This window comes from Canis aureus, chromosome 3, assembly GCF_053574225.1.
Source record: "Canis aureus isolate CA01 chromosome 3, VMU_Caureus_v.1.0, whole genome shotgun sequence".
Taxonomy (NCBI): Eukaryota; Metazoa; Chordata; class Mammalia; order Carnivora; family Canidae; genus Canis; species Canis aureus.
The window spans coordinates 36,302,028-36,316,777 of NC_135613.1; the positions used below are offsets into that span (position 1 = coordinate 36,302,028).

A 14,750-nucleotide genomic window follows, 5' to 3' on the forward strand; every position below is an offset into this window, starting at 1 on the left:
GATGGAGAGGCCACAGGTTGAGGAAACCAAGACTCATTGTACACCTTCTGTATTTTCCATACTTTCAATTTATCTCATTTAGTCTTCATGACAATCAATGAAGTAAGTATTATTGTGTTGACTTTACAGATGTGTGTATCACAGCTCCGGGCTGTCAGAGTTGTAGAGGAGGGGTTTTGGCTCTATGTGAATCTGACCCCAGACTTGTACTGGGTGCAGTCCCTAGTGCTGCTTCTCCCATTTAATACAGGATATGAAGAGGTTCAAAAGTGAAAGCGCCTACTGTAAATGCACTGAGTTTCTAACAAGATGATTAAAAATATATATCCATAAAAATACAGCTAAAACATAGACTTCTCTTTTATGAATAATAGTTGAAAATAATGAAAGTTTTATTTAACAGTATGATGTATTCCTTAGGTGTTTTAAGAACTGCCAGGTAATGGAGGGGTAGAGACCCTGTCTACTGTACCAATGAGTAGGTCTTGGACAGATGGCTGGGAGTCTGGGGTAGGGAGGTCGGTTTTGGTCCAAGCGCAACTTGGATTTTAAATAAATAAAACTAATGTGTGTGCACACATATGTGTGCATGCATGTAAGATACTTTTGTCTACTTTGTACTTTGCTATATTCTCAGTGTGTATATGAGGGCTTGGCATATAGTAGTCAATGAATATATGTTGAATGAATAAAATCTGCCCCAACAAGAAAAACATTGGACTCTTCAGAGAATGAGCTTTTCATCAAATGATTTTCGAAGGCATTAAGGTTCTAATTATGATTCCTGCCTTTGGAGGGGGTTATATAACAGCTCAGCAAGTTTTATCGAACACTCTCTAGGTGCTTGGCACTGCACTCAATGCTTTACGATCATTGTTTTATCTAACTCTCACCACAACTGTATGAGTCAGGTCCTATCGGCCTCCCATTTTACTTAAGTAGAAACTAAGGTTTGCAGAGGTTAAGGCATTTGTCCAAGGTTATATAGATGTTAAGTGGTAGGGCTCAGTTTAAAACCCCCAGAAGTGTTAATATTATGCTGTGCAGCTTGCTACATCTGATAATTGCCAGGTCCCCTTCCAGTAATGAGACCCAATATATTCTGTTTCTAATCTAATACTTGTACTGAAGATCAATACCATGAACATAGGAGACGTTCCTTCCAAACAAGCCCTGGTTTCCATGGAAGTTGTCCGTAAGGCTGCTCAGCATCACGGCACTTGTTTAAGTTAACTCATCACCGCAACCTACAGTCCCAATTCCTCAGCATGGCACCTAATTAACTTGGGAATCCAACTTCATCTCTTATTCTTCTACATCAGAATACTTTGCATCTGGGGGCATCGTGGTGGCTCAGTGGTTGAGCATCTGCCTTTGGCTCAGGTCGTGATTCCCGGGTCCTGGGATCGAATCCCACATCAGGCACCCCATGGGGCCTTGCTTCTCCCTCTGCCTGTGTCTCTGCCTCTCTCTGTGTGTCTTATGAATAAATAAAATATTTAAAAAGGAATACTTTGCATCTGTTTATCCTCCACTTTATTATTACTGCCTTGTTCTCAGTCATGCTCTATCTCTATACTGAACATCCATTGGTGCATCCATCACCATTGTAGCACACGTATAGTCACATGGAGATGCTCTCAGAATGTGAGTCATGAGGGAACCAAGATGGACTCAGAGCACAGAATTATATTGTCCCCTCAAACTGTCACCCTGGGGCCTGTGTTCATTGAGTAAACAGTGCAAATCATTGCCTTAGCTGTCTAAATGGTTTTTCCTCTTTCACACAAATGCACAGAGAATGTGGCTTCACTGACCTACTCTGTGTTGTCATTTAACTCTTTTAAATGGGCGACTAAACTAGGAGTTCCTGGTACACGTGAACCACACCCAACACCACTTGGTCAGTTCCTTGGTGAACACAGAGGTCTTATCTAGTCCTTTTTGGGCTTGTTCCTTGATGAACAAGGAGGTCTTACCTAGTCCTTGGTGGGCTTGTTCCTTGGTGAACAAGGAGGTCTTATCTAGTCCTTGGTGGGCTTATTCTGTGGTGAACAAGGAGGTCTTATCTAGTCCTTGGTGGACAAGAACCTCCAAGATTTGGTTCCTGTCTACCTCCATTTCTCTCCATTCCATCCCAACCTTACCACACCAGTTCTACTTATCTATTTCTAATTTTCACCATTGAGACCTGCTTCCTTACACCTCCTGCCTGGGCCTACAGCACCCCTCCCTATGTTATCCAGTACATATCTACCCTCCATACTCACTGCAAGTGTTTCCTTTCTAGATCCCTGCCCTTTTATAGGTAGTGTTCTGGCTTCCTCCCATGCTGAAGCTGGGCCATGTGACTTGCTTTGACCCATAAGATGTTAGCAAATATGATACAGCAGAGTTTAAAAGTTGTTTGTGCAATCGGTACTGTCTTGCTTGCCTGCAGCTCATTCCTCAGTTAGCTTGCTGGAGGGTGAGACAGCTGGTGCAAAGTCAGGTTGCCCCACTCATGCCAGCCAAGGCAATCCTAGATCAGCAGCTGCAGGGTGACCCCCACACATGAGCAACCCCAGTCAGTATCAGTAAACCTCCCTAGGTAGTCTGCAACATACTAGCAACACTAGCTGAGCTCAGCCCAGATCAGCTGAACTCACACTCCTGCTGTATGCTGCTGATATTTTGTTGCTTGTTATGTAGAATGATTTTAGCCAAAAAAAAAAAAAAAATACAATTTCTAGAAAGACTTCATTGACTCTCCCAAGGACAGGCAATCACTCCCATATTGGTGCAACCTCTAGTGGGTTTTTTTTTTTTTTATGATAGTCACAGAGAGAGAGAGAGAGAGAGAGAGAGAGAGAGGCAGAGACACAGGCAGAGGGAGAAGCAGGCTCCATGCACCCGGAGCCCGATGTGGGATTCGATCCCGGGTCTCCAGGATCGCGCCCTGGGCCAAAGGCAGGCGCTAAACCACTGCGCCACCCAGGGATCCTGGTGCAACCTCTAAATCTTATACTTTCCTCTATTAGAAAACTTAACATATTCTACTATTATAAACATTTGGTAAGTAATATAATTATTTGTTTTTATGTCTACTTCTTCTAAGCCTGACCCTCTTGAGAAAAGAACATTTTTGTGAAGAAGTGAGGTCATATAATCAAAACAATTTGGGCACTCCTGTTAGTACAGCCATTATGGAAAAGCCTATAGAGGTTCAATTAAGAATTGAACTGCCGGGACACCTGGGTGGCTCAGCAGTTGAGTGCCTGCCTTAGGCCCAGGTTGTGATCCTGGGGTCTTGGGATCGAGTCTCACATCAGGCTGCCTGCATGGAGCCTGGTTCTCTCTTTGCCTGTCTCTGTCTCTCTCTCTCTCTCTCATGAGTAAATAAATAGTCTTTAAAAGGGGGGAAAAAAAGGAATTGAACTGCCATATGACTCAGCACTCCTGGGTATGTTTCTGAAGGAAATGAAATCAGCATCTCAAAGAAATACTGCTTGATTCATACTAATACCGCAGCATTATTCACAATAGCCAAGATGGAAACAACCCAAGCGTCCATCAACAGATGAGTGGATAAAGACACGGAGTATATATATATACACAGCAATGCTATTTAGTCACAAGAAAGAAGAAAATCCTGCCATCTGTGACAACATGGATGGACTTTGGTGGCATTTATGCTAAGGGAGATAAGTCAGACAGAGAAAAACATTCACTGTATAGTATCACTTATACATGAAATCTAAAAAAACTGAAACTTGTAAAAGCAGAGTATTTCAAAAGAGTAAATCGTAGTTACCAGGGGCTGAGGGGTAGGTGAATTGGGGAGATGTTTAAGGGCACAAACTTACAACTAGTACATAAGTTAGTTTTGGAGATCTAATGTGTAAACAGTGATTACAGTAAAAAATAATGTATTATAAATTTTAAAGTTACTAAGAAATTGAATCTTAACTGTTCTTAACACAAAAAAGAAATGAAAATTATGTGAGGTGATAAAGGTGTTAGCTAACGCTGTTTTAGTAATCCTACTGCAATTTGTAAATGTGTCAAACTAACACCTTGTACACCTCAAGTTTACACAATCTTCTATTCCCATTATATTTAATAAAAAATAGTTTAGGGATATTTGGGTTGGAATCACAGTTCTGCAAGAGGCCAAACTTTCTTTTTTTATTATTTTATTTTTACATATATTTTTTTAATGAGGCCAAACTTTCTGAGCCCAATGTCTTTAGCTATAAAATGAGGACAGTAGCACCAATTTTGCAGTCTTGAGAAAAGGAAGAGAGAAAATCTATATAAAGTAGCCAGCTCAATGCATGACACATCAACGGGCTCAAACAGATAATATTTGGATGAGTGAATATATGAACTGACACCAGTATGGCAAAATTCTCAGAATAAGTACAGCAAAAACAGAAGGTCTTTTGTCCCATTACCAATTCCTAACATCACACCAGCTGCCCACAGCATTCTGTAGCCTCTAATTCGATTTACTACTATGGAAGCTGATGTTTCAATTTACTGAACCCAACTGTATAATAAATAAAAGTACCTCAGAGGACCATCTTTGCAATTTAATGTCAGCACAGCAGTTAAATGCAGTTTATTTAATCTCTCTCTAAAACAAAAGTTGCAGTTTGTTGCTTATAAATCTGTTCTTCCTGCAACCCTTCTGAGAAATGCAGACACCTGGCTTGTGCTTATTGCCTGCTCTCAGGCTGGCTAAGCAACCTGTCGGTGCTCGGTGGGCTGTGCTTCCCGCCAACTCAGGAACAGGTACTCACCTCTCGGGAGGCAGGCAGTGCTCTTTCCCAGCTGCTGCAAGAGCAAGAGGCAGAGTGAAAAGGGGAGCAAGTGGTGGCCTGGTTAAAGTGAACTTTGTGCAATGCCCTGACCCAGAGACAAAATGAGGAATGGCAACTCACTGGCATCCCAAGCCTCCCCCACCCCCAGCACCCAGGGGACCCTCTGTCCTGCAGTGCAGCACTCACCCACACTATAGAGTGCTTCTTTGTGAGGATGATCTTGATCTTTCAGATTAGACTCTGACCCGGAGCACCAGAACTCGTGTGGGGCTCTTTAACTCTTGTATCCATCGCAGGGCCCAGGGCAAAGAGTGCAGCTAGCTGCTCAATACAAGCTTAGAATAATGATAACGGTGTGTCTATGGAGCGCTTACTGGTGTGCCAAGCACTGTTTAAACTCCTTCCATGACTCATCTCAGTTATCCTCACAAAAGTCCTGGGAGATGAATGTTATTGTCAACCCCATTTTACAGATAAGGACAATGAGGCTCCGTGAGCAACATGCCCAAACTTAAAGAGCTAGTGAGTGGGGGAGCTGGGATTTACAAAGGCCATTTTATCACAGAAGACTTGGTGCTTTGTTCTGGGTTCTCTGACAACCTTCTTTGCTTTCAGAGAGACACTTTGAGACCTGAATTATTTAATGTTTCTAAAAACCATACTTGGCCTTCTTGGTAATAGAGGTGGCCAAATTATTATTTAAGTTATATTTAGAAGAGCACTTTTTTCCCTTTTCTTTCCTTCCTTTTTTAGCCAGGTAAAGAACTTTATTAACCTTGTTTCAAACTTCAGTTTAATTAGCTGCAAAGAATTAATAGTATCCAAGCGAAAACTGAAAAGTGCTGCAGTGTCGTCCAAGGGGCTTGCACTTAAAAGACTAGAGATCTAGAGTCCATCAGATCCATGAACAAAATTTTTGAAAGCAGTCCTAATATAAGACAGCAGTTCCCAGGAACTTCTTCAAGTTTTGTCTTCTTCAGAAACTGACTCAAATCATTTTGCTTCATTCTTGGAAGCTTCCTCAAAGTTCCCCACAAGATCCAGAACATCATCCTCTTTGTCCTCTCCGGTAACAAGTGGTGCTGTTTCAACCTCGGATTGTGTGGGCAGAGCTTCAGCCAGTCTTCTTCAACTAGTCAGACTGTCTGCACCAGGTTGGTCTAAGACTCTGGAAGCATTTCTTCCAGCTGCTTCCTCTCAGCAAGGCCTGTGAGGGTGAAAGTGTTCGCTGCCTCATGTGCTGGAACTTCAGGGTTGTGAAGAGAGAGAACTGTTCCTTGGTTTATGAACATACTCACTTCTTCAATACCAGAGATATTGTTTACTCCTAACTTCTTTAAGGGGAACTAAGGTTTGGGGCTCTTGGGTGGCTCAGTGGGTTGAGTGTCTGCCTTTGGCTCAGGTCGTGATCATGGGTCCTGGGATCGAGCCCCATGTCGGGTTCCATGCTGGGTGGGGAGTCTGCTTCTCCTTCTCCCTCTGCCCCTTGCCCCCCGCCCTGCTCAGGCTCTTTCATGCTTTCAAATAAATAAATAAATAAATAAATAAATAAATAAATAAATAAATAAATAAAACCATCTTTTTAAAAAGGAGAATTAAGGTTTTTATCATCTGCTGTAGCCCTTCTGTGAACCATCGTCTTCTAGCAAGATGTTCCTTCCCCACCAATGTGCACCTGGGCTTGCAATCTGGCCCATTTCTCCTGGTTCGTGACAGTTTCTCTCATCTTGATGGAGTGGAAATGGGACCTTGGGGGACTAAGGTTGGTGCTCAGAGGGTCCCGGCCAAACCAACGGAGACTAGGTGCATGCATGAGGGGACACAAGATGGCAGCCAGCATGTTCTATCTCTTTATATAGAATTTTCTTTTAGGCTAAGACTCAAGATGATCTGCAGCAGTGGTTCTCAAAGTATGGTCCCTGGACCAGTAGCATCAGTAACCCCCCTGCCCTGAGGAATTTGTTAAAAAGGAAAATTCTTGGGTACCCAATCCAGACCAAACAAATCAGAAACTCTGTGAATGGGGCCCTGTGATCTGTGTTTTAACAAATCCTCTAGGTGATTCTGGTGCAGGCTGAAGTTTGAGAAACTATGAGTTCAGGATGCTTAACAATCATGAGGTTTTCAAAGCAGTCAAATGAGCAATGCAAGATGCCATCAGCTCTCTGAGCGTACCATCTGCTGGCACTCATGGCCACAGTAAGACAGATGTTAGCATGGAACTATGTGCCACACCAAAGTGTGTGTTCACATCAAGTTCCATTAGAGCAAACATAAGCAAAGGTATTTACAGTGTCAACAGGATCCAAGCACAGTGTTGGTGGAAAGGGGATGAGAAGATATTCCTTTAAGTAACAGAGAAAGACACAAAACAGCACAAAAAATTGGCTTGTTTCTGGAAAGGGCCAGTGGCAGGGGGTGGGGTGGGGGTGGGGGCCTTCAACTAATTACTGAAGGCAGATGACAGAGGCCTGAGGGACCCTCCATTAGGATCACAGGTCAAGTTCACACTGACTTTCCTCCCTTTTCACTCCCTCTCCTCTCCTATTGCACTGATTGTGTTGACAACACAGGCTTTGTAGGAAACACAAAAGCTCCCGGCTCCCTGCTCCACTACTTTCTTTTTCTTCCTCTTGGACCTAGTCCCAGTGATCAAATGCAATGCTCTCCGGGGAGGCAGACTGGCCCAGGAGCGATAAGGGGCCAATTCCTGCAGATTTGCCATTTCACGGGCAAGCTGCCACGGCCTCTACGTAAAAATAACCAGTGATGGATGTCCAGCCTCATGGAAAAGCAGTTCGGCATTATCACCTGGGAGTTGACACACAGAGAGGGAAGTAATGGGGGGATGAGGCATTGGAGCCGTGACTCCCACTGGCTGGCTTTGTGCAGAGCCCTGTGCATTTCCTTACCTTCCCTGGGGCTCTCGGAAATCGCAGCCGCCTGCCTCTGGAAGGCCTGGAGGTTTACAACTGGTGGCTTCGGAGGCTTTGGAGGAGGAGGACCCAGGGACTTGATGGGAGGCAGTTGTTTTGTTTTGAGAAGTTGATGATGCCTGTCAACTGGCTGTTTCTCTGAGCATGGATAGTAAAAAACAAAAACAAAAAAATTAAATTTTAAAAATGCAGGCTATTACTATTTCCATTTCATGGCTTCCTCCATGAAATTGACAGTCCTTGCCTCAGTCTTTCTCCCCTCTAGTCTACTGTCCTCCTACTGACCAGAGTGTCCTGATCATATCACGGGCCTGCTGCCCAGAGGACAAAGCCTGGCTTCCTTGGCTTGACATCTACGTGTGTACTCCATCCTCTGGCATGTCAATACCACATGGCCCCAGTCCACGTTTCCAGATTCTCTTCTTACCACACTTACCATCCTATTTTCCCAACCTTCAGCCCAAATATCTTTCACTCATGCCAACGGCTTCTCAATTCTCCAAATTTGATGTAAAAAGCCATCATATATCCAAGACTTCATTCATGCCTTTCTTGGTTCTGGAATGCTGTTCCCTCACTTCTTTCTCAGATAGCTCTGATTCATTCTTTAAGGCCCTGGGTCACCAATGACACCTCCTCTGGGAAACTTTCATTGATTTTAAAATCAAGGTAAGAATTAACCTGTCTCTGTTTTGTATTCCCATGATGTATCCTTATTATGTCTCTATCGGTGTTGTGATATATCAGAGGGGCAGATCTATCTTCCCATTGAGTGTTGGCTCCTCGTGTGTGGGGACCAGGGTATACTGATCTCTTGCCAGCATCAAGCTCAGTGCCTGCCTCCAAGGAAATGGATGGCAACTATCCCCTGAAGGGTGCTTCAGTTGCTTATGACATGCAAATAACATTGGCACTATAAAGACGAGGGGGATTGATGCCTGATTTCTAGGACTCATAGCCTGGGACAAGCTTCAGGGCTAACTTTGTGGTATATGGGCATCTGTGGATTTTGTGGTTTTATGTCCTGGAATTTCCCAGGACAGTCTCAATTTCATGCATTTTGCCCTTCTGTGCTCAGAGGCCAAACTCCAGCAGAAAGTCCAGTATTGTGTATGAAAATTGTATCTGCCTCTTAGACTGAAAATAGCACAAAATCTTGTATGATCCATGGGCCATGATTTGGGGTTCACATAATACAATGGTTGACAACATGCACCATCCCTGGTAAAAATAAAGACGTTGGCCAGTGTTTTACAAGTTCCTCAGTGCAACTTCCACAGAGCCCTGCTGCCCTCTGGGAGCAAAGAGGGGATGGGTGGTGGTGGGGGGGAAGCTTCCTTCTTGCCCCTGCCAGCAGGGGTTACATCAGTCTGGTCTGAGTTCCTCTCTTCATAGGCTTTACTTATAAGTTGGGATGTCAGAAATTATAGTTCTTATCAAATTAAGGAGAAGATGTAGTGAGAATGAGTGATCCCTTACTAACTGGGTTCCTAATTTTTACCAGGCCCTGGGCTAAGAGATGGACATGGGTCATTTCGTTTAATTCCCTCAACAGCTCCATCAGGTAGGTGGCCCATCCTTCTTTCCTTCTTCCCATTCATCCTCTTTTCTTATCCCTTCATCAATAACGATTTATCTACTATTTTCCAGGCATCGTTCTAGAAGTTGGGTATAGAGTTAAGAACAAGAATAGAGATAGAGGCCTGGGTGGCCCAGTGGTTGAACATCTGCCTTTGGCTCAGGGCGTGATCCCAGGGTCCTGGGATTGAGTCCCGCATCAGGCTCCCTACAGGGAGCCTTCTTCTACCTCTGCCTGTATGTCTGCCTCTCTCTGTGTCTCTCATGAACAAATAAAAAATAAAAATCTTGAGGAAAAAAAAGAATAGAGATAGAGATCACCCTCAAGAATTTTCATTTTAATAGGGGGAGACTGAGGATACGCATGCAGACAAATAAACAAGGTAATCACAGAGACCTGTCAGGTCTATGAAAGAACTAGAACAGGCTGCTATGAAAGAGCGCAAACTGCTGATGGTGAAGTAGTGGGCTTTAGCTAAAGAGGTTATCTGAAAAAGTGTCATGTGAACTTAGATCTAAATGCAGCTACAGAAAGCTCAGAGGAGAGTTGTCTAGGAAGAAGAACAGCAAATGTAAACGTTCCGAGCATAATAAAGGCTCTTCATGGAATAGCAAGAAATCCATGTGTCCGCTCTTGAGCCAGGGGGAGACGGGCAGCAATGAGTCAGATACATAAGCAGGGTCCAGGAGGTGCAGAGCCATGAAATCAGTAGTAAGTAGTTCAGACTATTCTAAATTCAGAGGGGGAAGCATGTACTATTGTAAGCAGGAGATCCCTCCACCCACTCCTGCCCATCCATCCATCCATCCATCCATCCACCCATTCAAGCATTCAACAAATCCTTTTTGAGGACCTACTGAACCTGGCTTTGTTCTTTTAGGTGCTAGGGATACATGGTCAAGAAGACAGTTTTTATCCTTATGTAACTTATATTTTACTGAAGTAAACAAACAGCTATGTAACAATATACCAGGTGAGGATGGGATATGAAAGTCAAAGCCATGTAAGACGACAGAGACTGATGGAGGTGGGGTAGTCATTTTAGATGGTGACTCACAAATTCCACTCACAACAGATGACACTGAGCAGAAACCATGATGAAGTGAGGGAGGGAGACATCAAAGGCCTGGGGGGAAGGAAGTATGTTCCAGGCAGAGTATCAGCAAGTACAAAGGCCCTGGGGTGGAACTAGCATGGTTTATCTAAGGGAAAGCAAGAAGGCCGGTGTGGTAAAAGGAGGAGTAAGAGAGGTAAGAGGGGCCAAATGACATCAGATGGTATAGAATGGCCAGAGTTGAACTTGAGCAGGGGAGTGCTATGGTCTAATTTATGATTTAGAGGATCACTGTGCCCACTAGGAGAAGAATCAGGTCGTAGGGGGCAAGCATGTAGAAGCAGGGAAACCAGCCGGACCACTGTGGTCCAGGAGAGAGAGGACAGTGGTGTGGACAGTGGTCTGGACAGGGCAGAGGGCAGAAATTGACTAAAGCAGGAGGATACAGAACATATTTTGCTGGTAGAACCAAGAGCTTGCTGATGCAGTGGGTGCAAAGAATGAGGGGGAAAGAAGAATAGAGCGTGACACCTAGGCTTTTGGCTGCAGCAACTACAAGGAGGGTTGTGCTGTTTACCAAGTTGGGGCATATTGGTGATGAATCCGATTCGCAGCAGAGCAGACCAGGCCATACAAAGTTAAGTAGACTGCCCAAGCTTATGCATCTTTTTAAGATATAGAGCTAGGATTCAAACCCAAGCTTGACCAAACTTTCAATAGAATTGCAGGAGATCAAGCATTTACCCAGGCCTGAAATTACAATTTGGCAGATGGGCTTAGAATACCAGCTCTGGAGTTTGGAGCAAAACTCGCCCAGATCAAACATGACCATCAGTAAGCTCTAAATTAGAAGAACTTAGTGGCCCATCCCCTAGGCCCACGAGGATGAATTCTCACCTGGGGTCTGGCTGGCAAGTTCACTCTCATAGACAGGCTGGCAGGAGCTCCCCGCTGGGCTCCTCTCAGGGTGAGGGGTTTCTAGGCTCTTCCTGCCATGTTGAAAAAATAGAAAAGTGGGATCTTCAGGTGATTTTCTTTGGGCCACCGAGTAACTCTGGGAAGGTAGGGTCTGGGCTCCTTCTGTTTCCAGCTGTCTCCTGGGTTCTTTTGGAGTAAGCCCTCTGCTTTGCTGCTCCTCCGGATGGAAGCCCCTGTTTGTATAACTGGGAAGGAAAGAAGCTGAAGACATCTCATTTCGAGATGACACCTTCTCCCAGTTCCAGAGCTTGTCTTTGAAGCTATCTGTCACTGCTACTCTCCTCTCGTTGGTTATCTCAGCACTTGACTGACTCACGTCTAACAGCAGAGAAGTTTTCTGTAAATTCACTGCAGAACCAGGAGACCTCTCTGGAGGTCCTGGGGAATTCGGACATTTCTGAATCTTGCTCCCCTGGGCCACTTTCATATCCTGGAGTTTAAGAAGCTGGGGTTCAGCACTAGAACAGCATAGTGGGAGCGGATTGTGGTTGGGCAAGAGGGGTTTCCCATTGGCCAAAGTTCTTGTTGACTGTGTGTTTCGAATGCCACCCTTTCGAGAAACACCTGCTGAGAATTTAATAGGTCCTGGAGGAGGTGGCGCATCAAACTTTTGAAATTTAGCTCGAAGTTCCTTGAAGTTTCTTAGCCCTTCCTAAAGCGTAAGAAAAAAAAAGTCTCATTACTCTAGGGAAAAAAACTGATTAGTTGACTTCACTGCACATGTAAGTGCTGATACAACACCACTGCTTAGTGGGCCGTGTCAGCTGGTAACACGACCTCTATGTGAGGTGCAATGAAAACAAATGTCTCCTCTTTGAAACACTTCAGGTCTGTTTAATTCCGTCACAACACGTAAAGGATACTTATAAAGGAGACAGTATTGACAATTGCTGATAAAGCCCTTGATACAGATTCTTGGTGGTGCCTTGTTGCCTCTACAAGTTCTAAACCTCCTAGCACAGCATTCAAAGTTCTTCATAATCTGGTGGGATTATGGTCTCCAGCCACAGCCCACCACAACTACCCTTAAACCAAATGGCATTATCATTTTCTAGAAATCTGTACCATTGACCACCCTGACTTTGCTTATATGTTCTTGCTTCACAAAATTCACCCTCCACCTAACTTGTCAGTTGCTCTCTTGCAACTTCGATGCCCACTTTTCTCCAGGAAGCCTTTCCCTGGGCTGACAGGTAGAGCTAACTTCTTCCCGGTCTCCTCGTGCTTCCATAGCTCTGGTTCTCTTGGCTGTTGAACTTAACTTTGGAACTAGACAGGTCTACACTTAAATTCTGACTCTGTTCTTTATCATCTAGGCAAATAACTCTGGGAAATGTGATATTAGCTCTCAGCATAGTCTCATCATGGAAAGAAGGGGTCAAGTGGTAAAAGGGTTAGGGCCACTATGCGTTGAGTGTCCATCACGGTGCCAGCAAGCCCGGGATAAATCAGAGCTATTTGGAAGAGGCTAGCTGATGCTCTTGTGTTTTGACTCTCCTTGGGAGAGTGTGCTCTACCTTCTGAGCTGAATTCAGTATATGAAAACAGTCGTAGGGGGGATCCCTGGCTGGCTCCACAGTTTAGCGCCTGCCTTTGGCCCAGGGCGCGATCCTGGAGTCCTGGGATCGTGTCCCGCGTCAGGCTCCCAGCATGGGGCCTGCTTCTCCCTCCTCCTGTGTCTCTGCCTCTCTCTCTATCATTCACAAATAAATCAATAAATCTATCTATCTATCTGAAAACAATGGTAGGAATAGCAGCTCAACCCTTGCGGCTGAGGAAGGATGTGCCTGGCATTACCCGGGCCGGGGGTGGTCTGGCAGGTAGGATGGGGCTTGCCTCCTGCTCAGTGTTGTTCCCACTGCTCCCCTTTTTTCTCACCAGGTCTGATTTAGTTTTATAACTGCACTTTGCCATCTTTTGTCTCCCCAGGAGGAAGGAAGAGGTGGAGGTAGAGTGTGAGTGGACAGCGCATGGAGCCCTTTCAGAGAGCCACTGTCTTCTCCTGGTCATCTTATAAAGGACCGAGTTTCGTGTAGCAAGACAATCTCCACACCATTCGCTTCTCGTTTTGCCATCTGAGGGAATGCTGGGTGACCTTTTCTCACCATGTTTACAGTTGACTCACACCTGTCCTCCGAAGATTCAGGGATGGAGGGAAGTTGAAGTAGCAAGAAGCAGGTGTCTGGGAGCTTGCTTGTATGCTCTCTCCCCCAGGCTGCCTGCCTCCAGGCCCTCCCTTCCTCTCTATCACACTCATACACACTCACACACACGTACACATTTATAGTTTTTTTCCCCATGAATTGCTAAGTCTTGATTTCTTAAATAGATTTCAACCAGAGGTCAAATTAATTCAACTATACTTCCTCTCCCCTGATGTGAGGGAAGCCAGCACTGGGCATGGAACCAGGAGAGCTGAGTAGGAGGCTCTGCTCTGCCATTTTCTAGTTCTATGCCTTGGGCAATTCATTTCCCTGAGCTTTATTTTCCTCACTATAAAAAGGGACTACTCTACTAACAGTTGAAGGTTATTGTAAGGATCAAAGGAGAGAGCTGTAGACCTACCACAGTGGTTTATATTTTTAAAATTGTGGTAAGATACACGTCATTTAAAATTCACCCTCTTAACCATTTTATATGTATGATTCAGTGGTATTAAGGGCACTCACATTGCTGCAAATGTCCAGAACCCTTTTCATCTTGCAAAAGTAGAACTCCATCACCATTATGCAGTAGTTCTCCACTCCCTACGTCCTACCCCCAGCACTCACCATTCTACTTCCTTTCTCTATGATTTTTCAAGTAGCTCATATAAGGGGAATCATACAGTAATTATCTTTTTGTGACTGGCTTATTTCACTTAGCATACTGTCCCTGAGGTTCATTCATGTTGTGGCATGTGGCAAAATTTTCTCTTTTTTAAAACTGAATAACATTCCATTGTATGTATATACCACATATTGTTTATCTATTCGTCTGTTGGTGGACACTTTCTTTGCTTCCACTTTTTAGATGCTTTAAATAACATTCCTATAAAGATGGATATGCAAATCTCTCTTTGAAATCAGGTTTCCATTCCTTTTGGGTATTTGCCCAGAAGTGGAATTACTGAATCATTATTGTAATTCTATGTTTAATTTTTTGAGCAACGACCATACTGTTTTCTGTAACAGCTGTACCATCTTACACTCCTACTAACAGAACATAGGATTTCAATTTTTCCACATTCTTGTAACATAATATTTTTATAGCAGCCATCACAATAGATGGGATGTGGTCAGTGGTTAATATTTTTAAAGGAATGTAATGATGATTATTTTTAGCTCTTCACTATCTGAAGCCATATGAGCTATAGTTATTATTGGGTGGTAGATTTTAGTCTCTGCAGGGATGTTAGG

General features: G+C 44.1%; 1 protein-coding gene and 1 long non-coding RNA gene across 4 annotated transcripts in view; one reads left to right on the forward strand and one right to left on the reverse strand.

Moving 5' to 3' along the window:
- Positions 1-14,750, reverse strand: part of FYB2 (FYN binding protein 2) — a 133,192-nt gene that overhangs the window by 91,405 nt on the left and 27,037 nt on the right. For 2 of the 3 annotated variants that reach the window (XM_077891916.1, XM_077891918.1), the window contains exons 2-4: positions 11,272-12,004; positions 7,718-7,879; positions 4,785-4,818 (exon numbers count right to left, since the gene is read on the reverse strand). In XM_077891916.1, coding sequence (XP_077748042.1) covers positions 4,785-4,818; positions 7,718-7,879; positions 11,272-12,004 — 929 coding nt within the window. The remainder of the gene's footprint in view (positions 1-4,784; positions 4,819-7,717; positions 7,880-11,271; positions 12,005-14,750) is intronic. The other variant, XM_077891917.1, reaches the window with a different exon arrangement.
- On the forward strand, positions 2,861-14,358 carry LOC144310664 (uncharacterized). Its single transcript, XR_013376323.1, has 4 exons — positions 2,861-3,054; positions 5,822-5,959; positions 9,246-9,305; positions 13,282-14,358. It is a non-coding gene; the product is annotated as an uncharacterized LOC144310664 (long non-coding RNA).